The 25577-nt window shown below is 44.5% G+C and overlaps 1 protein-coding gene across 3 annotated transcripts in view; it reads right to left on the bottom strand.

Annotated features, from left to right (window-relative positions):
- Positions 1–18964, bottom strand: part of KIF16B (kinesin family member 16B) — a 313597-nt gene extending 294633 nt beyond the window's left edge. For all 3 annotated transcript variants that reach the window (XM_007960606.3, XM_073008383.1, XM_007960575.3), the window contains exon 1: positions 18745–18964. In XM_007960606.3, the coding sequence (XP_007958797.3) occupies positions 18745–18791 (47 nt within the window). In that variant the 5' untranslated portion in view covers positions 18792–18964. The remainder of the gene's footprint in view (positions 1–18744) is intronic.
- Between the last annotated feature and the right edge of the window lie 6613 nt (positions 18965–25577).

The following is a 25577-nucleotide window of genomic DNA, read 5'->3' as shown; positions in this document are numbered from 1 at the left end:
GACTCGAGAAGACAATGACCTGCCAGCTGCAGAGAGGAGTTATCCACTCCAGGGTCTCCTCTTTGCTGAGAGCTGAACATTCAATGGATGACCTGCCTGCAGAGTGGAGTTACCCACTCCAGGGTCTCCTCTCTGCTGACAGCTGAACACTCATCGGGATACCCTACCTGCAGACAGCAGCTACCCAGTGTGGGTCTCCTCTGAGCTGTCCTGTCACTCAATAAAGCTCCTCTTTGCCTTGCTCACCCTCCACTTTTCCATGTACTTTATTCTTCTTGGACACAGGACAGGCACTCAGGACCATCAAATGGTAGAGCTAAAACAGCTGTAGCACAAACAGGGCTGAAACATGCCCCTTGCTCACTATGTCATAGGCAACAAAAAGGAGACAAGAGAGGAGAGAACTGTGGCCCTTTGGGAAGCCCACACCTAGGAGATCCCTGAGCCAGGGCTGTCACACCCTCTTTGGGGCTCTGCAGTTTCTGGTGTCTCCAAGCTTCTGGGTGCTACCACATTCCCCAGTGCCAGTTATGGAAGCTGCCTGTAGTACGTCCAGTCCAGCTACAGCCTCGCAGGGAGCTGGCACCCATGCCAGCATTGGGAGTTGCCCACCCCACTGCAGCCAGCATGCCTGACTGTGAGCAGTAGCTGGACCCCACACTCACTCGCACACCCTTCACCGCTCCATGCCTGGACTTGCCCTTGGCAGGCATGGGATCCAGGCTGAGAGCACAAGCTGAGCACAACCTGCCAGGCTGAGTGGGCAGAATGAGCCCAGTAGGTCTGAGCAAAACTTGGGCAAAGGTGCCACTGGCTACAAAGGTTTCCAGCTGGCAAAATGACACCCCAAGGATCCCATACCAACATCACCACAATATTCATGTAAAACCCTAGGTACAGGACAAAATTGTTAACGTTACATTGATTGTGCTTACTCTGTGCAAGCACTTCACAGTCATTAATTCTTGAAGTCCTCAAAATAACTCTGTGAATAAGGAACATATTATCCTCTTCACTGTACAGAAGAGGATATGAGATGAAATCAGAAGACAAAGTGCCATGTATAAAACAACGCAGGTGGTTAGTGGCCATGGCAGGATGTAACCTTAGAACCTACCCTTCCACATCCATGCCTCTGCCACACTCTGCACTGTACTGGGCATGATGTAAAAGTTCGGGATTATGAGACTAATGACATCCCCAAAGAAACCATACTAATTTAATCAAGCCATAGTCCAAAGGTCATCCTCCAAGGAAAAGCTCATACAAGGAAAAAGCTGTTTCTCACATGCAGAAAACACTTAATGTCTGCTGAACAGATGAATAAAGAAATAAAAACAAAGCAAATCAATAAATACAAATATGCTTCAAGGGATTAAGAAGATGATATGGAAAAATACATCCCTTTGTTCAGTACTGATTAGTGATAGCTACCTCTCAAAAGTCAGAGAAGGTAGAAGGGAAAAGGGGGAAGATGACAAAAACAAAAACAACCACAAAACTTACTTATTCTTCAAAATCAAAAGAGAAAGGAATTCAAGCGAAGATCAAATCAAAAACAATCAAATCAGTTTCATGAGCACTTAGGCTCTAGAGAAGGAGGAATGGATAATTTCTACTGATCCATTAACTCATGTATTAGTCATGAGAAAGGGCAGAAAATCTGAAAACTATTTGTTAGTAGAAAACACGGGCTATGTTACTCTGGAAACAAGGTTCCCTTGGGGAAAAGCTTGCCTTAGAGTGTTCCTAAATTCCCTCCTTTACCATCCTCCTCCTTCCAACACTGGTCCACTCATTAGATACTGATAACATCAGCCCCCACCTCCCCAGCTCATCTTCAGAGATGGTCCACTGCCAACAGAATAAAGGCTGTTCATCTCAACGCTAGAAGAAACTAGCAGGTCACTTGGCTGCAACTTCTTTACATGACACTCTAACTGGTGATCAGCCCCACCAAAAAAAAAGAAAGAAAGAAACAGCACAACCAGGTGGTATCACACCTGTCTCCTCAACAGAATGGCTCTCCACATTCTCACACTGCTCTGCCATGAACCAACTGGTCACTAACTGGCTACGCGGAGCTTCCAGAGAGCAAGGACTATGCCCACTATGTCCCCGGTGCAAACCATGATGCTGTGCACTCTGTATGTGGTCAGTAAATTCTTGCTGAGTGAATAATCATGACTGTACACATCCAGGCCTCTTGCTCAAATCACTGTGTGTCTATTCTTGCCCCCTGGGAGTCTGTTCTCCACTAGCAGCACAAGTGACCTTTTGACAACATATGTCAGGCCACCACATGTTCTCACTCCTCCAATGGCCCTACCACACTTAAAACCTAAGACTTTACCGTGGCTTAATAGGCCCTACATGAGCCACACTTCCCTACTCAGGGTCCACGGACTTCCCTGCATCCATTGCATGTTCCAGGCATGCTCCTGACACATGGCCTCTGCACTGGCTGTGACTTCTGCCTAGAACATTCTTCCCAGATATTACCATGGTTCATTACCTTACTTCCTTCACCAATCACTTGCACAGACAGTCCTTCCCTGACTAATGTTATCTGTGGTTAGCTACCCCTTTACTGTGCTTTATTTTCTTTACAGAATGTTACCACCTACCACTACCTTATGATCTTTTGTTTACTCACTCGACCTGTGCTGTCCAATATGGCAGCTACCAGCCACACATGGCGACTGAACACCTGATACGTGACTAGCCCAAATTGAGTTGTGCTGTAAGTACAAAATCACACCAGATTTTAAAGATGTTTTTACTACAAAAAATGTAAAATATCTCATTAATATTCTCTCTCTCTTTCTATATATATATATATATACACACACACACACACACACACACACATTTTTTTTTTTGAGATGGAGTCTTGCTCTGTTGCCCAGGCTGGAGTACAATGGCACGATCTTGGCTCACTGCAACCTCCGCCTCCCGGGTTTATGCAATTCTCCTGCCTCAGTCTCCCGAGTAGGTGAGATTACAGGTACCCGCTACCGCGCCTGGCTAATTTTTGTAATTTTAGTAGAGACGGGGTTTCATCATGTTGGCCAGGCTGGTCTCAAACTCCTGATCTCAAGTGATCCACCTGCCTCAGCCTCTCAAAGTGCTGGGATTACTGTGGATCACTGTGCCTGGCCCGCTGTACATTTTTAATGTATAATCTACCCCATATAGTCATCACAGTAACACCAGACGAAGAGGGAAAGAAGGGAGGACTATTGAAGTCATGGTTCAGAAGAAGAATCTGAGGCTCAGAGAAGTACAATAATACTTCCAAGCCCACACAATGAGCAAGAGGCAGACTCAGAATGCAAACCGGTGTCTTCCAGCCTCAGTCCCTGGCATCTGGCCCTCCACCCGAGGCCCAGGCTGGCAGCCGGCAGACAGCATCACTACCCACAGAGATTATCTGTTTGGCCTGCATGGCTTGCTTTAGTTGTTTGTTTCCACTATAATCTTTGCCAAATATTTGAAAATTTAGGGATTTTAACAGTCCAGGTTCCCATTTTTCATTCAACACCTGAACACTTGGTACACGCCAAGCACAAGGAGCATAATCCAAGAACAAGACAGAAGTGGCCCCAGTGCTCACAGAGGGACTCAGACAACAAACCAGTAAGTAAGGAAAATACCTAAGAGGCCACATTTTGGTAAGTGCTGTAAATGAGGAAAAATAGAGAGGTGGGATAGGAAACACCAGCGATAGGGGGCGCTATTTTCAATGGAATAACTGAGGAAGCCCACATCGAAGAAGCGTCATTTGAACAAAAACTCAAGAGAGGAGGAGTGGGAGATGTGGACATCTGGGGAAAGAACACCTCCAGCAGATAAGTGGCAAGTGCAGAGGTCCTAAATGGCATCGCTGATCAGAATGGAGAAACATCATCTCTCTAGACACAGTGTGGCAGAAAGAGACAACTTCCCCTTCTGGGTACAGAAGTGTTACTGGAATGTGGCTCTTAGCCAGTAACAACAGGTTCCCAGCCTTCCCTGCATCCGGCATGGCCATGTGACGATTCTCACCAACGAAGGGTGAGCATTATTGATATGTCTCTCCTACACCAAAGCAGCCAAGAAGCGGGTATGCCTCCTCCACCCTCTCACCTCTTCCGCTGGCTAGGCAGGGATGACAGTGAGGCCCCAGAGATATAAAAGAGGCTCCAGGATATAGAAGAAAAGCCACCTGCTGACCAGGAACTGGTCAGATAGCCATCTGTTTACATGACGACAGATAAACTTCTTTGGTATCTTTAGTGCAAGCCATGAAAATGTGGGGGTAGGCCAGGTGTGGTGGTTCACGCCTGTAATCCCAACACTTTGGGAGGCCAAGGTGGGCAGATTCACTTGAGGCCAGGAGTTCCAAACCGGCCTGGCCAAGATGGCAAAACTGTGTTTCCACTAAAAACACAAAATTTAGCTGGGTGCAGTGGTAGGCGCCTGTAATTCCAGCTGCTCTGGAGTCTGAGGCACAAGAATCACCTAAACCTGAGAGGCGGAGGTTGCAGTGAGCCCAGATCATGCCACTGCACTCCAACCCAGGCAACAGAGGAAGACTCAAAAAAAAAAAAAAAAAAAAAAAAAAAAAAAAAGTGTGGGTAAATTTGTTACGGAAGCTAGCAAGTGCCCTCCACAGCCTATTATCTCCCTGATTGTGAAGCTGAAAATAAATTTATTTACTCCTCTCTGCTCACGGTTTCTAATGTAGAATTCTTCCAGGTCTGCCTGGCCCCTAAAGGCATTGAGTTCGCAACCCTTGTACTATATTGTTAATAATTCTGCCTAAAACCAATACTTGCCACACCACTGAGACCTGTCTTCCTCCAACTCACTCTAAACTCCAACCCTTTCCACCCCACCAAGAATCAAAATGCCCCACGCCTCATCTGATAAGTGAAAGTAAACAATCCAGTCAAGGTATTAACAGTCCGAAGTACCTATCTATAGTCCATCAAAGGATGCCAGGAGGCAGAATTCCTCAATCTTTTGAATGGATAGAGGTATCCTGGAGGAAATGCCGTCTACTCTTACCCTAAATATGATTATCAGTATAGGCAAAGTTGCCCTTAATACCAAAAACAGTCTTAATGTTTCACACAGCTGGGTTTAACAAAAACAAAACAGCAACAACAACAACCACAAAGACAGTTTATGCCTGTAATCTCCACATGCTGCGAAGTCCAACACAGAAGGATCACTTGAGCCCAGGGATTCAAGACCAGCCTGGGCAACATAAGGAGACTCCATCTCCTACCAAAAAAATTTTTTTAATTACTAATAGCTGGCTGTGGTGGTGCATGACTGTAGCCCCAGTTCCTCCGGAGGCTGAGGCAGGAGGTTCACTTGAGCCCAGGAGGCCGAGGCTACAGTGAGCCATGATCATGCCACTATTTTCCAGCCTGGGTGACAGAGCAAAAAAGACTTTGTCTCAAAAAAAAAAAAAGAAAAAAAATGTTTTACATGATAACAAAATGAATTTTGTTATCTTGGACTGGATCCCGGACCAGATAAAAGACATTGCTGGGCAGTTTGAGAGATGTGAATAAAGTCTACAGATTAGTTAATAATGTACCAATATTACTTTCCTGGTTTTGATAATTATAAGATAGTTATAGGAGAAAATAATATTCAAAGAAGTTGGGTAAAAGGTACATGGGAACTCTGTAATATTTTTGCAAATTCTTCAAAATAAAAAGTTAAAAATATTTTTAAAAAAAAGAAAAAAAAGAAAAGCGCCTTAATTGAATCATCACATGTGGGCACCAGCCAAGGACCACTGATACCTTCTCACAAGGGCCCATCTACCTGGTCAAATGAAAACACCAACTTTAGGGAAAAGGATGAAAACAGACCAAATATTTTTGTAAAGCCTTATCTGGCCAATTGCTTCACTTTTGAGCTAGTCTCCATCACCTAGAATCATTTTTTCTTGACAGTTCCCTGGGGAACTTTTAAGTCCTGCTCAGAGGAAGTTCACACAGTGACTTACCTGTGCCCCAGGCAGAATCCCTGTGATGGCTTAGACTCTGTCAATAAGACCGGGAAAATAAGAATCAGCAGGTGCAATGAGGTGAGACCACAGGCCCCTGGGGCAAAGGACACCAAGTTCCTGAGAGCAGGCATCCCATGCAGGGTTCAGAATCCTATACTCCCAAAAGTTTAAAATCTTGGTCTGAGCAATGGCTCAAGCCTGTAATTCCAACACTTTGGGAGGCCAAGGCAGGCGGATCACCAGAGCTCAGGAGTTCAAGACCAACCTAGGCGACATGGTGAAACCCCAGGTCTAAAACAAATACAAAAATCACCCAGTGACTTGCGGGGCTGAGGTTGAGGTGGGAGGATGGCTTGGGCCTGGGAGGTCAATGCTGCAGTGAGCCATTTTCGTGCCACTGCACTCAAGCCTGGGGGACAAAGTGAGACATTATCTCAAAAAAAAAGAGTTCTAACCAGCTAACAAGAGGAAATGGAACTGGCAGTCACTCTGACAGCATGATTGATGTCTCAGTGTCGTCTCAAATAACAAAATTGGATTTTGCCAACTTCTTCTCTGGATGACAAATTCACTTCATCCGTATTTTTTCAAACTATGAATCATAAAATCATTTTAGTGAGTAACAATCATCTTTTTTTAAAAAAATGTAGTAGAGAGGCCAGGCGCAGTGGCTCATGCCTGTAATCCCTGCGCTTTGGGAGGGTGAGGTGGGTGCGTCACCTGAGGTCAGGAGTTCAAGATCAGCCTGGCCAACATGGTGAAATTCCATCTCTACTAAAAATGCAGAAAAAAAAAAATTAGCTGGGCGTAGTGGAGGGTATCTGTAATCCCAGCTACTCAAGAGGTTGAGGCAGAAGAATCGCTTGAACCCAGGAGGTGGAGGTTACAGTGGGCAGAGATGGAGCCACTGCACTCCAGCCTGGGCTACAGAGCAAGACTCTGTCTCAAAAAAAAAAAAAAAAGTAGTAGAAAGTAGAAAAAAAATATCAGCATGCACTGAGCGGATGAATGTCTTACTGTGAATCTTGTTTGAAGCACACAGTTCTATACAATAATCATCAGCCTTCCAAAACACAAGCGTCCTTCATTTCAAATGATATGACAAATCCTTTCTCACTAAGTCAGAGGGAAAAAAATGTTTTAAATAGTTTTTATATTCACAATAACTTTTATTAGAAAATCTGAGATGTGTTCCCATGAGGGGAAAATTCTTTTGCAAACTGAAGTCAAAAACTTTAAGTATCTCCCCCAAGATATTTATTAATTATAAACAGGAAAAATAAATAAAACATTACAGTGGAGAAACCCTGCAGATACCACCTTAACCACACACTCAAGGTCAACATCACCAATAAGAAGATATATTGACATCACATACCCCAGTATCATATGGACACAAAATCACTTTTGTGGTATTCTTGCCAAAACTGCTTAACTTCAATTTATTTGTGATAAAACATCAGAGAAAGCCACACGGAGAATCATCCTAAGAAATAACGGACCAGTACTCTTCCAAAATTAAGGTTACGAAAAACAAGGAAAGACTTACAAACTGTCACGTACCAGAGGAGACTCAGGAGCCATGCTACATTTAGATGCAATGTGGGATACCGGATTGGATGCTGAACCGGAAGGAAGACATTAGTGGGAAAACCAGTGAAATCTAGATAAAGTTTAGTTAATTTCTTGGTTTTGATCATTGTACTATGGTTACATAAAGGATAATACCACAGGAAGTTCAGTGAAGAGTTCATATATAAGTACTCTCTACTATTTTGCAACTTTACTATAAATCTACAATTATTTCAAAATAAATTTTTTAAACACTTTTTCTGAAGAAAGAAACAAGAGTATTCTGCCCTATAAACCATGTATCATTTTAACACAGTATAGTGCTGTACCATAGGGCTGTACCTCCAACTCTCTAACCTTAAGGGATAATCATAATATACATTGGGTGTGTAATCTTAAGTAATCTTCATCTTTATTGGGAGCGTAATATTAAGTAAACTGAATACACGGGAAAGAGCTGAAGGTGTCCTTCTTTACCCAGGCACTTGCTCAGCCCTCTGTCACCCCTCACGTCTTCCTAACACCCAGTAGGAGGATTGTCAAGATTCTCTTTTCCTCCTCACAGGGAACAATGTGAGACACGCAACAAATGCCACGACTAGGGATTCCCCATCCCTCACGAGCATCCACAGAAAGTGTAAGGCATGTGTGAAGGGTGAGGGGAGATACTTATTAATGCAATGAATACTTTCTGAGTGCTCATGTCTACCCGGCACAGTGCCAGGCCCCGGGGAAACCAGTCATGAACAAGACCTACATGGTGACTGGCTCTCAGAGAGTTTGAGAGATAACAAGCAAACAAAAAAATATATTCACACATACACACACATATACATTCATAAAATGGGGAATGTTACCAAGCCAGAAAATCAAAGTAAGGTAATAAAGCCTTCTCTGAAGACGGGCATATAAGACAGAACCTGATCCTTCTCAGTTTCCCATCTATAAGACGAATCTAATGGTGTTCACCCCTATAGAACTGTTGTGAAGAAGTGAATTAGATAAAACCGTGCAGGATTTAGCAGAATTCCTAGCAAGTGAATGAGTGGCCAGAAATAGTAATTAGTGACCAAATTACTGATCAACCATTACATTGAAAGCGATAACTTTCTCAATTTACTTTAAATTCTATATATCCCACTGAAATGTACTTAAAGGTCTATGAATAAATGACTGATCACAGAAACAGCTATTTCCTCTCTTCTGGACAGCAACAAGGAAAAATGAATAGATTTGGAAATGGACAGAGCAAAAACCACAAATGCTCAGCTTGCTCAGTGACTGAAGGCAAGCTCCCTGGCCCCACTGGTGGTTACCTCCTTTGTGCTTGGATGAATGTGCAGGCTAAGTCCAAGCCAGTGCTGACCAACCTCCCTGGAAGGATTTTTTCCCCTGTCTTTTTATAACTTGAACTTGAGGAAAGGCAGTCAAAGCCACCAAAATAAATCTCTCAGTCCTCCGGAAGGGGCTAAAACACTATTACTTCTTTTCCCAGGCTATAGGTACAAGTATAATTAACATATTCTCTTTCACAAAACAAGCTTCAGTAAGAGGGCATCCCAATTCCAGAATATGCAAATGCAAAGCTATCAAAATAACTTAGAAAAATAGTCAAGAAACAAGGAAGCATCATCTAAATCAACTTTAAACCAAAGTGCTATAGATCACACAACTGGACATTTCTAAATAACTTCTCTCTCTCTCTGACAGGCAAAAAGAAACACGTACACACTCTATCTCTGCCATTGCACTCTCTCCCACTCCACTCTCATGCTCACACACACAGTTTCCATGTTTAAAATAAAGTGATAGAAGTTTAAAACCAAAATATGTTTAGTAAACAGTCTAAATCACTCAAGAGCACCTTTTAAACTACTAATACATCTTGTACAGGTGTATTTTGCACACAAAGATATTTTAAAATATTGCATAAGGAAAAACACCAGGCACTTGCATCACATTACTTATCAAGATCACCTAAAAGAAAGAAAAAACTTCCATGTGCTCCCAACTCAAGGAGTCAGCAACAGCAGCAACTCTCCCCTCCTTTCTCTTTCCAGCCAGCAGCGCCTTTCCTCCCTTGCTCCTCCAGCCTTCTTTCACCAACCCCCAACTCCCTGTTTTCTTTTTCTCTTCTTCAAAACAAAAAGAGACAAACAAAAAAATCTGTCTTCTGCTGAGCCTGGGTTTGTCATGTCCAGGTAAGGGCTGGGATCCAGGGATGTAGACCAGGCCATGCCTCAAACAAGGAGTAAAAAAATTTCAAAAGATTACAGGAGTCAACCTCTGCCCAGGTGAACGCAAACAAGGCTCTCTCCTTCCTTTCATCTCTCCATTAACTGGAAGGGCAGCAACAGGCCACCTCCAACGCCCTCACAGCCCAATAACACTGCACACACCTCCCACAAACATGGCACTGCCTCCCACCCCTCAACTAGAACAACTCCCTCCAGAGACTTGAGCCCGACCACCTGACTGTGCAGCCTTCCGCACTGGCGACCTTCTCTCCTCCCAAGCCTTCAGCCCCCTGGCTGGGTGACATTCTACTTTCCTGCCTTCTTCCCTTCCTCTCTCCACATCCCTTCTCTCTCCAACTTGATCCTCCACTCCTACCTCCCGAAATCTGGCTGTCAGTAACAATAGTGAGTATAAAAAAATTATAGTAACTATGATTTAGTGGACAGTCATTATGTATTTATTTATTTCATCTGATTTCAACTACTTACACAGCCTTATTTTACAGAAGTGGTTCTCAAATGTTGTGGCCTCAGGACGTTTTTATGGGCTTAAAAAATTACTGAGGAGATCCAAGAGCTTTTATTAACATCAATTATCTACTGATAGTTACCATATTAGAAATTAAAACTGTTAAAATTTTAAACAAAATGCACAGCCCACAGAGCCATGACATCATCACATATCATGCAGTTTCTGGAAAATTCAACTGTACCGTCACAAGAGAACGAAAAAATGAAATATAACAAGTTAGTAGTACTGTGAAAACAGTTCTGACTTTGTGAACCCCTATAAAAGAGTCTCAGTGACACCCAGTTGTCCCTGGGCCACACTTTGAGAATCACAGTTTTACAAAACATAACCTGAGCCTTGAAGAGGAAAATCAGCTTGCCCAGTCACTCGGCTAGCCCACTGAAGGGCTCCAGCCTGAACCCGGCTCACGTAGCACTGCTGTTACCCTCTCTCTTTCTTCCTTACTGGGCTCTTCCTGGGAGACAGAACTCACTTCCACCACAGCAACTATCACCTTCCGGTGACCCACCTGCAAATGCACATTCGCAGAGCTGATAACTCACCTGGGTTTCCACTGCCCGGAGTTCCCACCAGCACCCCGAAACAAATCAACAGACCACCAAGCCCTTCCACCCACCCCAACCCGCACAGGGCCAGCATCAGTGCCTTTGGGAAAGGTCATTCTTCCACTTAATAAGGCCCCAAGCCACTCAGAATCATCTTTGACTCCCCATTTCTCTATGTCCTGCTGACTGGTCTTTAGAATGTCTCTTTCAACTGCAAAAAGCAGGATATAGAAGTGTGTACATTATGTTCCTACACAAACGGGAAAAAGACTAGGTACAAACGCACCAAAAGTTTATGAGTAGTTAGCTCCAGATCGTGGGATTATAAGCAATTTGTGATTTGATCTCTTCGGTATATTTTTCTGCATAACACACGTTTCCTAAGCATACATTATTTTCATAATCAGAAAATACAGTGATTGCCTCTTCAGGGCTTTGTTTGTAAGTTTTGCCCCTTGCCTCTGCCTTTTCCAATTACAACCAAGCCCAGAATCCGATCACCATGGGTCATATTTCAGTTCTCTTTACTGTCTTCCTGCACTGGTTGTCAGCACTCAGACAGACATCTTGAACCTCAGTCTTGTGTCACAGAGTGGTGGCAGGAAAGTCAGGGAGATAATAATGCATAAAAGGCACTTTGCACAGCCCTTGGCAAATGGTAAATAAAAGTTCACCGTTACTGGTGCTAGTATTATTATTTCCCTACACTGCTATTAGATGAAACTTCGGAAAACACTAAATGGCAAATGACAGTCCTGTTTTGGAACCATTAGTAGTTCACAATGCCTGATAATATACCTGATATTTACAGAACCCTTACTTTTGGACTCAACACTGTAAGAAATGCTACCTCATTCAATTACCATTCCAGCCCCACGAGGTGGGTCCTATGGAGACCTCCATTTTACAGATGAAGAAACTGAGGCACAGACATGTTCAATAAAGTGCCAAGGCATGAAGCTGGAAAGTAAAAGAGCTGGAATTCAAGCCTTTATTCAGTCTTATTGCACAAGAGAATTTTCCAGGATGGTGGATATATTTAATATCTGCATTATTGAATATGTGTCTATTGAGCATTTGAAGTGTGCCTAAAGCAATTAACTAAAATCCTTATTTTATTTTATTTTATGTTAACTTAAATAGTCACATAGATGGCCGACAGTTATCATACCGGCCAGCACAGGGATCTAGAGATGAAAAACCCAAATGCCCAGGCTTAACAAAGAAAAGCCCTCACAACACCCTGTCTACCAGACTTGCAACTAATTCTTACAAAATCTTCAATTTGTCTAAAATCATTAGTGAAGTAAACGTGTTCCTACCTTTCAGCCACCCCCTGCCCACCTCTCGACTAAGTCTTCTGTATAATGAAAGGACTTTAGGAAGTTAGAGTAGGGGAGACTTGGGTTTAAATCCAGCATCATCGTATACAAGCTGTGTGATCTTGGGCAGTCTTATTTATTTTTGAGTAATCAACCTCCTTATTTCGGTCTCTGAGCCCTTGTTTCTCATCTCTAGAATGCGCTGACAATGTCAGCTTCCAAAGAGTATCAGTCAAGCACCTAAACAGAAATTATCTATAAGGTCACTGGTAATATTCCTTCAGGGCTCAACTAAGTTCCACCCTCTTATCTAAAGAGACTGCAGAAGCCCTGGAGATCTCTTCCTCCAGCCTCCATAATTCCCTAGAGGTTCCATCTCAACCGTACACAGATTCTATTGTTATTGTTTTGTGTTGTGTGTTCTCCAATAGGCATTTCCCTGAGGCCACGGGCTTCTGTCATCTGTAAGCCGGAGGCAACAAGTCTCTACACAAAGGGCTCTGAAGGGAACCGGAGGAGCTGGCTCAACCCAGCATTATTATCTGAGGGGTCTCAGTACCCCCTCTGTAAGACGGGGATAAAAAGTGAGGGCTTGGTAGGGCGCGGTGGCTCACGCCTGTAATCCCAGCACTTTGGGAGGCCGAGGCGGGCGGATTATGAGGTCAGGAGATCGAGACTATCCTGGCTAACACAGTGAAATCCCGTCTCTACTACAAATACAAAAAATTAGCCGGGCGTGCTGGCGGGCGCCTGGAGTCCCAGCTACTCGGAAGGCTGAGGCAGGAGAATGGGGTGAACCCGGGAGGTGGAGCTTGCAGTGAGCTGAGATGGTGCCACTGCACTCCAGCCTGGGTGACACAGAGACTCCGTCTCAAAAAAAAAAAAAAAAAAGTGAAGGCTTTTATCAGTCAGTCAATTGGTGGGAGGAAGAAATGCAATTGCCAAGGTAAAGAAATAAGCGTAGGGCCGGGCTGGGCGCAGTGGCTCAGGCCTGTAATCCCAGCACTTTGGGAGGCCGAGGCGGGTGAATCACGAGGTCAGGAGATCAAGATCATCCTGGCTAACATGGTGAAACCCCATCTCTACCAAAAATACAAAAAATTGGCTGGGCGTGGTGGCGGGCGCCTGCAGTCCCAGCTACTTGGGAGGCCGAGGCAGGAGAATGGCGTGAACCCAGGAGGCGGAGCTTGCAGTGAGCCTAGATCGCCGCACTGCACTCCAGCCTGGCGAATAGGGCGAGACTCCATCTCAAAGGAAAAAAAAGAAGCGTAGTACCTGGTACCTGGCAGTGCCTTGACAGATACCTCCTGTCCTTAATACAAGACATGTTTGTCCTCATCATCACTGACCTAAAAGGCTAACTATGAACTACTTTCCCTTTGACACTATCTTCTTTTCAAAAGGGGAAGACGTCAGTACACGCTAAAGATATCTAATCCAGGCAAAATGCCACTGGTGGTTTTTTTCTTCTTTTTCTCTCCTGAACTTGATAGACTTGACACTAGATTCTACCTGAGAGGCTAATCAGGAAGAAAGGCTGAGAACAGTAAGGAAAGAGAAAGAATGGGGTGAATTTGCCCTATCAGATAAGCAAGGACATTATAAAACATAGCTATAAAGCTGACACATCACCAGCACTCAGTAAATATTTTTTGGCATTTTTTAAATACTTGCTTTTGAATAAAGTTACAATTATTAAACTGTAAAAATAACAGTAATGACAACAAGCACTCTTCATGGCGCCCCTGCTGAACGCCAGGCTCTGTGTGGAGAGCTTTATCCACGTGCGTTATCTCACCTGAACCCACAACAGTGTTTTTCACACCCAACTGCAACTCTTTTGTGGATCACACCTGTAATCCCAGCATTTTGGGAGGCCAAGGTGGGAGGATCACTTGAGCCCAGGAGTTTGAGACCAGCCTGGGCAACATAGGGAGACCCCATCTCTATAAATAATTTTAAAAATTAGCAAAGTGTGGTGGTGTGCACCAACAGTCCCACTTACTCAGGAGCCTGAGGCAGGGGGATCACCTGAGCCCACCAGGAGGTGGAGGCTGCAGTGAGCCATGACTGCACCACTGCACTCCAGCTTGGGCAATAGGGTAAGACCCTGTCTCAAAAAAAAAAAAAAAAAAAAAAAAAAAAAAAAAAAATGGCATAGCTGTGACTGTCTTAAGAAACTGACTTTGACTTCGGGCAAGTTAACTATGTGCTATGATCTGAATGTTTGTGTCCCCCTAAAATTCAAATATTGAAACCTAACCCCTCACTGAGATAGTATTAAGAGGTAGGGCCTTTGGGAGGTGATCAGGTCATGAGGTCCTTGTGAATGTGATTAGTACCCTTACAAAACGGGCCCAAGGGAGTCTGTTTGCTCCTTCTACCACGTGAGGACACAGCAGGAATCTACTATGTATGAGGACCTGGCTTTCACAAGACAGGCTATCTGCTGGCACCTTGATCTTGGATATCCCAAGCTTCAGAACTACGAGAAATAAATGCTTGTTGTTTATAAGCCACCCAGTTTATGGTATTTTGTTACAGCAGTCCAAACACACCAAGAAACTATATCTCCCAATCTGTACAATGGCATAACAATAATAGTCTCTACATGCCAAGATGGCTGCAAAGATTAAACTGGATTTTGTACCTGGAGCTGGGACCAGAGAGTCTGGCACACAGTCAAGTCTCAATAAAGGTGGTTACTATTTTGCCTACGCAACAGAATCACTTCCGCATTTGAAATGAGTATTATTGCCACATAATTGAAAGCCACAAGGCAATAAAAATAATCTCATCACATCTTAGCCTGAATCAAGCACTCACATTCCTTACAACGCTGACTGATTACTGCAAAGGCCCCTAGTTTAGAAACTCAGTCAAACTCAACACTCCACCACCAGCAGTCCTTACTTTCCAATAACTCTGGGACTTGTTTTTCTGTAGGTTGCTTTCCCTTTGCCTGAGGCTCCACTACTCTAAAGATTACCATTAAAAAAATTATTAACAACTTCCTTCAATCCTCCTCACAACCAACTGAAACTTCTCCAGTGCCAATGAATTTTGTAGGTGACTTTTTAAAATTACCTAAATAAGCATTGCTGGGTCAATAATTAATTCTAAGTATTAATTATAAAACTACGCATGAGAAAAAAACAAACAGTAAAAAGAAAAGAATGCCTTTCACCTTTGCCTAATGGATTCATCATCAGTCCTCCTCTTTAGAGGTATCAGTGTTAGGTTTCTTATAAACCATTACATACAGATGAACCTGTGTGTGTGTGTGTGTGTACATTTGTTAGCACACACATACACACAACTTTACTCCATTGTGGATATCTTGCTTTTCTCAATCCTCTACCTTGGAACTCTTTTAAGATCAACACCCTCTTTCTAAGAGTTGCATAACATTCCACCAAATGATTTAGGCCGTAACTTAACAAATTTCCCAGTTTTGTATATTAAGGTCATTTATGATTTTTTGTTATAAATGATGATGCAAAAATCATCATCTTTACACACAGATCTTTGTAGGCAGAAATATAATCCATATAATAAAAATTAGAAATTAGAAAAACTAGAAATGGTCAGATCAAAGAGTTTATAGATTTCCAATATTTTTAAGGGAAGCATTTTTTGCTTAAGTATAAAGATTTCTGGCCGGGCGCGGTGGCTCAAGCCTGTAATCCTAGCACTTTGGGAGGCCGAGACGGGCGGATCACGAGGTCAGGAGATCGAGACCATCCTGGCTAACATGGTGAAACCCCGTCTCTACTAAAAAATACAAAAAACTAGCCGGGCGCGGTGGCGGGCGCCTGTAGTCCCAGCTACTCGGGAGGCTGAGGCAGGAGAATGGCGTGAACCCGGGAGGTGGAGCTTGCAGTGAGCTGAGATCGGCCACTGCACTCCAGCCTGGGCGACAGAGCGAGACTCCGTCTCAAAAAAAAAAAAGTATAAAGATTTCTAATCTTGACAGCTACTGTCAAATTTCCCAATATGAAAGTTTTAGATGTTTTGATCCTTTATGCTTCTGTGACCAATGCAGAGGCATCTGTTTCATCACTCCTCTACCAGCAATTGATGCTCAATTAATATTTACCAATCTCGCTGGTTAAAAAAATGGCATTTTATCACTATTATAGCATGCATGGCTTTCCTTATAAATTAGGTCAACTACATTCAGTTGCCAATTTATATATCTCTTTCCACTCACTGCCAACTTCTGAATCATTGACTCTCCTTGAAAGTACTGTTGGGAAGGTTATCAAGTAGCCTTGTCTTCAAGACCAAGGACACCATCTTATTCTCATCATCCTGGCAATATTTGACACTAACCACCACCACCTCCTTCAGGATGCTCTTCTCCCTTTCCTGCCATGACTATTTGCTGTGCTGGTTCTCCTCTATGGACTGCAAGTCAATCTTCTCCCTGAAATCCTACAGAGGGGCATATCCCAATGTCCAATCCCTAGCTCCCTTTTCTTCTCACGTAACATCCTTAAATTGTGGTTTATGTGCAAAAGATTTCCAAATGTCGATCCTCAAATCACCTGAGACCTAACCCCGCGTTTTCAGCTTTCTGCTGGACACCTCTAGCAGAGGGATGGATGCCCTTCCCACACTTCCGATAATGAACAAGGTCAACATGCGTGAAACACTTGCTCTGTGCTTGTACTTGACATGTATTGCATCTCATGTAATTCTCCACATCCAAGAGAGAATACACCAATTTCATTGTCCACCGTCCTCAATCGTTACTCACCTCTTTCAGCATCAAACCTCAGTTAATGACTCTACACTCGCATCCTTCCCCCTTCTTCCCATCCAGGGAGCTGCCAAATCCTGCCAATTCTGCCAGTGAACGGTCTTCGTGTAACTATCCTGTCTTCCCATTTCACCTCTGGCTCAGACTGCTGATCAACTGCCTCTTACCTCAATCTTGACACCACCAGAGTTCTCTACTGAGAATATAAATAACATCATGCGAACCTGCCTCCTCAAAGCCCAAGGCCTCTGGACTTATTTCCTGCCATCCCTCCATGTCCCTGGGCTCCAGGCCTACACTGGCAAGGCACTGAACTCACAGTTCCTGTCCTGGCAGGCCCAATACTTCACAAGACTCATGCCAGTACATAATCCCTCTCTCACCAGATCACGGGCTCACCAGGTCTCATTCCCCTTGTATCCCAGACAGCACCCAGTACAAGGCTATGTGTTTGGTAGGTGCTTAACAAATACTTTCTAAAGTTACACAACACAATTTGCTAGCATATGCTCATATTATTCCAAAGAAGAAAAAGAACTTCCATACACATGAAAATCCATCATAAAGAAAAATCTTTGTAAAGTTTACCTTCTATGATTGAATGTACACAGAAACATAAATATTCCCTTAGAGCAAAAAAGTCAAACTCTTACTCTGAACAGCTTTAGAAATAACTCAAAAGTCACAAAAAACAGATTCTAAAAACATTGGGTTTTAATGATTACAAACCAAAATAATGATTCCCTACTTGCCAAGAGAAGAAACAGATCTCAGATGAGTCCAATAAGCTTCTGGAAATCTTTTGATTTTAAGGTCTTCAGATGCCCCAATCAGGCGTCAGAACTACCAAACATTAACCTCCACAAGTTGATATGACAAAAGCAAAAAGGCCCTATGTTAAGTCAAATATCCACCAACTTGGTAGAGAAGTCAATAACATCAAATGGCTCTGTGTGAACCTCGCCTATCACCTTTGAGGACACATCCCATTTAGGTCTACTTCATTCTTTAAAGTCAAACCAATTTAAAAAGTAACTTTTCCAAAGAATCTTTCTAAACTGATTAAAAGAGGTCACTGAAAAGGGAGCACAGACTATTTTTCAGTGAATGAAGATAAGGATTCTGAAAAGTATTACTTTGTAGAAATATATAACAAGATTAAATTTTGTGTGTAACACTCTTCCTCTCTCTTAATATCAGAATATTTCAAACACGTGTAAAGCGTCCTTGACTTTTTTCTAGGAGTCAGGACTTTGTCAGAGTTGTCTCTGACATAAAGTTAGGAACTGCTAAGTTATGGATTAGACATTCACGGAATCAAAATCATCTCTAACTGAAAGATTAAAAAGTCGCATGGTTAATTGTTAAGAGAAATTTTGAGTTGGTAGAAATGAGGCGTTCGCCTGACAGCTCGTGGTGCCCCCCTCAGCACTCTCACCATCCCCCCAACTATTTTACATCTTCATGGTAATGTTCCCTTGATGCTTTTTAAAAGGGGGAACAGGAAAAGCTCAAGTTAATAGGGCCGAGAGAGTTAATAGAATCTTCTCCTTTACCACCAGGGTCCTCTCCAGGGCAATGTGAACGGGACAGCAGTGCACGAAGTCCTCCAGGCCCCCAGAGGCCACAGCTTGGGCCCGGTGGGCCAGGACCAGCCGGTGACACTTTTAAGTCCAGGCTGGCTTTGGGGGAGCTGGAAACAGGCTTCCTCTGGGTGGGCGCGCGACAAGGGGGCGGGGCGCGGGCGGCCCCACTCACCTGCGATTCATGGGCCGGACCCTCACGGCCACCTTGACCGATGCCATCGCTCATCCCGACCCAGCCCGCGCGGGGTCCCACCAGCCCAGAACTCCGCGGTCGCCGGCGACGCTGGCGACTCAGATCCCGGCTCCCGCCCACTTCCCTCTCGCCCCCGCCCCTCTGCTCCCGGCCGGACCTGGAGTTCCGCGGCGGCCCCACCTGCCAGGCCACTGAGCATGCCCAGAGCGGCTCCGGCCCGCGTGATCCGTGCGCCGCGGTTTGGCGACGGCCGGGCGGCGCGGAGGGGCGGGGCCGCGGGGCCTGGGCGCGGCCTCCGGGATCGCCTAGTCTGTAAGGGCCACGTTGTGGACCGTGGCGCAGAGGTTATGGAGAGCGACCAGGACCGGATGGTTTCAGGAAAACTAGAACCCACCCTTATAGCCTGAAAAACTGGAGAGAAGAGGATCGCAGCAATTTAAAGCCAGCGGCAAGGATCACAGTCCTGGGGTCAGATGACCAAAGCCAGTTTTTCAGCCCTTAGTAAGGACCTGGCTTCACCCAGTCAAGCATGAGTTAACTCATCCATTTTACCCTCGAACAAACTGAGTCGCAGAGATGATCACAGCTTGTTAGTGGCGAACTCCGCTAGGGCCTTCTCTGCTAAGGAGGTTCAAGCGGTTAATAGGGTGTTGGATGTTTTAAATGTGTGCGGGAATGTCGTTATATTGGCTAGAATCAAACCTTATTTGGACTTGTTTTGCACTTTTGTTACACTCTAGTAATTTTTAGTTTTAATCATAAGGGAGTTAAAGGCGAAGACAACTGGTATCTTTTTTGTTTTTTTGTTTTTGTTTTTGTTTTTTGAGACGGAGTCTCGCTCTGTCGCCCAGGCTGGAGTGCGGTGGCGCAATCTCCACTCACTGCAAGCTCCGCCTCCCGGGTTCACGCCATTCTCCTGCCTCAGCCTCCCGTCTCAGCCTCCCGTGTGGCTGGGACTACAGACGCCCGCCACCGCGCCCGGCTAATTTTTGTATTTTTAGTAGAGACGGGGTTTCACCGTGTTTGTCAGGATGGTCTCGATCTCCTGACCTCCTGATCCGCCCATCTCGGCCTCCCAAAGTGCTGGGATTACAGGCGTGAGCCACCGCGCCCGGCCGACAACTGGTATCTTTTTTTTGAGACAGAGTCTCGCTCTGTCACCCAGTCTGGAGTGTAATAGTGCGATCTCGGCTCACTGCAACGTCCACCTCCTGGGTTCAAGCGATTCTCCTACCTCACCCTCCCGAGTAGCTGGGACTACAGGCATGTGCCACTACGCCAGGCTGATTTTTGTATTTTTAGTAGAGACGGGGTTTCACCATGTTGGCCAGGTTGGTCTCGAACCCCTGACCTCAAATGATCCGCCCGCCTCAGCCTCCCAAAGTGCTGGCATTACAGGGGTGAGCCACCGCGCCAGGCCGACAACTGGTATCTTAAGGCTTAGGGCCTCTAGTAGAAGTGAGCTCCACCTCCCTTCCTGTGTAGAAGGTAAATGCATTCATTCACTGAATCAAGCATGCATGAAATCGTTTACACACACCCAGAAGCCCACCTGTGAGCCACAGAAGCCGCCCCTCCAAGAAGTCAAGCTATAATGGGGGACTCAAGGAATGGAGGCGGAGCTCCTGTTTTTAAGTCCTAGCTCCAACACTAGCCTTGTCAGCCATCCATTTTGAATTACTGGGCGCCTCTGAGGCTTCCTGCCTCATCTGCAAATCAGGAACAACGGCATAGAGTTGGTGAACGCATCAAGTGGGATGATGTATGCAAATTCGCAACCCACTTACACAAAGAATTATCTTCCCATAACCTTCCCTGGACTCCTAGGGCCAGTAGGGATCATAGTATCCCTTTGTTTCTAGAGCGCGGAAATCACTGGGTTTTCCCTGTCTGGAGCAGAGCTGGGTGCGAATTTGACCAACGGGTGGCAGGAACACCCGGAGCAGGATATTAAGGAGCGAGCGAGCGGACCAAGCATGCGCGGTAGCGGGGGATTGGTTTGCGAGGCCGCCAGGGAGCCAGCGCGGCGCCCTAGCTGCCGGTGGCAGGGGAGGGGCCCGCCTTATATGGGAGCTGCTTGGGGACAAACTGTGTGGGCCCAACGCGAGGGGCTGAGAGACCGCCACACCTGCTCCGGGTTACTCCGGCCACCTGGGGGGCGTCGGCGCGCAGACGCTGGCCAGTTCAGTATTTAAACTTTTCAGGAGGAGTGCTAGCTTACTCATGACAGCGATTTTCTGTATCGGGGTTTCACTGGTCGGTAGTTTAGGAGGTTTTGCTCGTTCATTCGTTAATGTGATTCCAACAACCTATATGTGTTTATAAGCCCCCTGTCCATCCACGACTTTGCCGTCTGACACAAAACGGACCATCGTCCCCCGGGAGACGCTTTAGACAACAAACAGCATGTCTGGAGCTTTTCAATAGGAGGCAGTAAGGCTTGATCATCGCAGACGATATGGAACGGGCGCTTTCTTAGCAGAAAACATTTCTATTGGAGCGTGAAGGATGTTTCTGAAAGGGAAGATTATTATAAGATAAGGGGTTTGCTGGTCTTCTCAAACTTTAGTGTGCCTACTTTAAAGAGCTTTGCAAATTTGAATGTTTAAAGAAATCACCTGGCGGTCTTGTGAAACCGCGGCTTCTTATAGGCAGGTCAGAGGGGAAGCCTGAGACGTGGCATTTCCAGCACGTTCGGGGAGTGAAGATGCTGCTCGCTGCCACCCTCCCTGCAAGGAGGCAGGGGATAGATGACCTCTACGCAAACTGTGAGAGCTTCAAATACTGATAGTGAAAAACAGTTACAGAAGCTCTAGGCCGGGCACGGTGGCTCATGCCTGTAATCCCAACACTTTGGGAGACCGAGGAGTATGGATTGCCAGAACTCAGGAGTTCGAGACCAGCCTGGGCAACACGGTAAAACCCTGACTCTACGACAAAACAAAACAAACAAAAAACAAGCCGCTCATGGTGGCGTGTACTTGTAGTCCCAGCTACTCAGGAGGCTGAGGTGGGACAATCGCTTGAGCATGGGAGGCGGAGGTCGCAGTGAGCCAAGATGGCACCACTGTACTCCAACCTGAGGGACAGAGACCCAGTCTCAACAAAAAAAAAAAAACAAAACAAAACAAAAAAAAACCCTCTAAATCCGGGGCCCAAAAGGTCAGTAATAGAATTTAGGGATCCATATCAGTCATGTACTGATGCATAAAAATAATTGCCAAAAATGTGGAGGCTTAAAACAAAAACCAGTTATTTCTCTCAATTCTGTGGGTTGCTGGTGTCACCTGGGCTTTGTGGCTGGGGTCTAGGCTCAGCTGGGGTGAGGAAAAGTTGATGCATTTTGCTTTTTCATCCTCAGAAAGTTTAGACCAGTTTCCAGGTTTCTTGCGGCGGCGAGACACGCCTCCAGGAGAGCACGCCCTATGCCCAAGCCTTTGTTGAACTTCCACTGACCAAAGGCAGTCACATGGCCACGCCCAGTCAGTGTAGGAGGGGGCCCCCCAAAGAAGGGGTGGGTACTCAGGGGAGTCACTAAATAACAAACCTACCTTAAGATCACATTTCTTTCTAACATTTTGATAGTCATAGTTCAGTATAATTGATTTTCCTTGTAATCCCGTTTATTTTATTTTATGCATTTTAAAATGTTATTCTGAAAATTTTACTCTCACCAAACAACCAAAAGGGTCCACGTCATAAAAAAGGTTTAAGAATCTATGATTTTAAAATTCAATTGGATGAATAAAAGACATTTTTATTTTTATTGTGTGTGTGTGTGTGTATATATATACTTTTTTTGTTGTTGTTTTTTGAAACAGTTTTGCTCTTGTTGCCCAGGCTGGAGTACACTGGTGCGATCTCGGCTCACTGCAACCTCCACCTTCCGGTTTCAAGCGATTCTCCTGCCTCCGCCTCCTGAGTAGCTGGGATTACAGGTGCCCACCACCAAGCCCGGCTAATTTTTGTATTTTTATTAGAGACGGGGATTTCACCATGTTGGACAGGCTGATCTCGAACTCCTGACCTTGTGATCCGCCTGCCTCTCCCTCCCAAAGTGCTGCGATTACAGGCATGAACCACCAAGCCCGGCCGACATTTTTGTTTTGTAAGAAGATTGAATTGTGATGGGAAGGAGAAAAGAAAATTCTGAGATCTGGATTAAAACCCAAATGGTCTCAAGATGCATATGTGCATGGTGGGACTGTGAGGTGGGGGATGTTGTTGTTTAGTTTGTTTTGATGTAGTTTATTTTGGTCTTCATTTATAGACATTTTTTTTCCTGATGTTTAGCAATCTCTTTTTTAAAACTTTTTTTCAAATCTTTTTTTAAATCTCTATTTAAAAAACTTTTTTAATTGCCAAAAACTTTTCAGTGACTTAAACTCTCTGAGTCTTAGCTTCTTCATTTCGAAGTGAAATAGCACTGTAATAGAATGTTCATTCCACCTCAAAATATTTGAATCATCAGGGAATACTGCCATCAGAAGAAAAATACTGTATTTTTCGTGAGCTGCGCTTTTTCTTCATCCTAGTCTCTGAGGAATAAAATTGATTTACTTCCTTACAAACATGACTTTTTGAAAATCTTGATGAACATCAGACTGGCACACTTCAATTGGGACAAAGGATATAACTGACACCTCATAAACCCATCCATTTCCCTATGTGCTAGAAGTACTGACTGTAAGCATTATATCACATGATACGCTTAATATCTATTACAGGAGTGCCTTACACCAAGGGACTTAAGTTGAATTTAAGAGTTATGTGGTTAGCCAAAGAGAAAAACAAGTGTTTTCTGGGTTTTCAAATAAATGTATAATAAATAATAGTACCAGAGACAGGAATCACAGATACCAAGTCCAAACCCAGCACCTTTTTTTTTTTTTTTTTTTGACACAGAGTCTTGCCCTGTCCCCCAGGCTGGAGTGCAGTGGTGCTATCTTGGCTCACTGCAACCTCCACCTCCCGGATTCAAGCGATTCTCCTGCCTCAGGCTCCCAAGTTGCTGAGATCCCAGGTGCCTGCTACCACACCCGACTAATTTTTGTATTCTCAGTAGAGATGGGGTTTCACCATGTTGGCCAGGCTGGTCTCAAACTCCTGGCCTGAAGTGATTCACCTACTTCGGCCTCCCAAAGTGCTGGGATTACAGGTGTGAGCTACTGCTCCTAGCCTACGATTTTCATTTTCTAAGTCACAAAATTTAAAGTATATTTAGAATCTTCTAAAATACTAAACATTAAAAGCAGGGATAATTTGAAAAAGTATGCTTTAGGGTCAGATAGAAAATCTGAACTCCAAGATCACAGTAAAGATAATTGCAAAAATCATACTAAGTAATTTTAGTAAAGCTTCAGGCAGGTAGCCATGAATGCCTGCTTTCTTTTACAGCAAAAGTGAATAAAGAAATTACAGTAGATTCAATTTAATAGATGCTATCACCCTAAATCATAGTCATTTTATATGCTAAGATAAAAAAGATTGTTTTCAATTGCATATAACTATATGCAACTATATATATAAAACTGTATGGTCATAAATAGTTCAGAACTGATAGACTTTGTAGAGTCTGTGGCCTCATTTTAACTTCGAAAGAGTGAGAACCCATATTTATTTAAAGGGATAGGGAAAAGTTTCATGGATGAATTAGTTTTGGAGATCGGTCTTGCAGGAGGGACAGAATTTGAACCCCCAAAATGGTGAGGAGGTGACTTCTAAAGCAGAGGAAATTCCTTGAACAAATGTTTAGTGTTGGAAAAACGAGTCCTGCTTCTGGAATAGTGAGAAAGCCTCTCTACCTGAAACACAGAGTAAAGTTTAAAAATAGTTGTAAATGCTTCTCTTCCCTGGACTCATACCTTGCAATGTCATTTTGCAGCTCCCCTCAAGAAGTGGAATCTCTTTCTCCACCTCTTCAATATGGCTGGCCCTGGAACTTGTCTTGGCACACAGAATGCAGCAGAATTGGCTTCATATCGTTTCTAAGCCTTGACCTCAGAGGCCTTGCGTGCTTCCTAACTCTGGCTCTAGGAAACTTGTTGCTGTCATGTGAGCAAGCCCAGGCTAACCTGCTGAATGCTGGTGTGTCCCAGTCAAATTCAGCCCTGCAACCAATAGCCAGCCAGCTACCAGACATGTGAGTGGGCCACGCCACTCCAGCCAACCTCCACCAAGACATCAGATGTATGAGTGAGAACAGCCCAGAACGACTGAGCCCGTCCAGGGCAGCTGAATGACCAAGCTGACCAGTAGACTTGGGAGCGGTAAACGGATGATTGTTATGGAAGCCATTCTGTTCGGGGGTGTGTGTTATTGCTTGCATCCAAAAACATCCTATGTCATCTAATGAGAAAAGGTCCTGCTCAAGGACTTTTGCAGCTGTAGTTGGGCACCAGAAGCGTCTTTGTGGTCATTTCTTACTCTATACACGAGGAGATCAAGGCTCAGACCAGGTAGTGTGACTGTGGATGACACTTTCCTTACCCTTCTGTGGCACTTAAATCAATGAAGCAGGTTCACAGAAGCATTCATGCTCACCAAACACAGTATTTGCATTCCTGCCTCCAAACATTTGCTCCACCCGTGCATCCAGTAAGAATGCCTACTTCTCTCCTCCTCTCCTCTGTCGAGTTTTTTCTTTGAGTTCTACCTTCCCCAGTCTTCCTCCACTGCACCAACCCACGGTGATCCCCGTCTCTTCCAAATGCTTTGTAACATGGTAGGCACCACTCGCTTGTGACTCATTGGAGCATTTTAAAACTCGGTTTTCTGTGTCTCTCTTCCAATAAAATTACAAATTTTTTGAG

The sequence above is a fragment of the Chlorocebus sabaeus genome, chromosome 2 (genome assembly GCF_047675955.1).
Source record: "Chlorocebus sabaeus isolate Y175 chromosome 2, mChlSab1.0.hap1, whole genome shotgun sequence".
Classification (NCBI taxonomy): domain Eukaryota; kingdom Metazoa; phylum Chordata; class Mammalia; order Primates; family Cercopithecidae; genus Chlorocebus; species Chlorocebus sabaeus.
The sequence above is the reverse complement of the archived record's forward strand: the minus strand, read 5'-3'. Positions and strand labels throughout refer to the sequence as shown.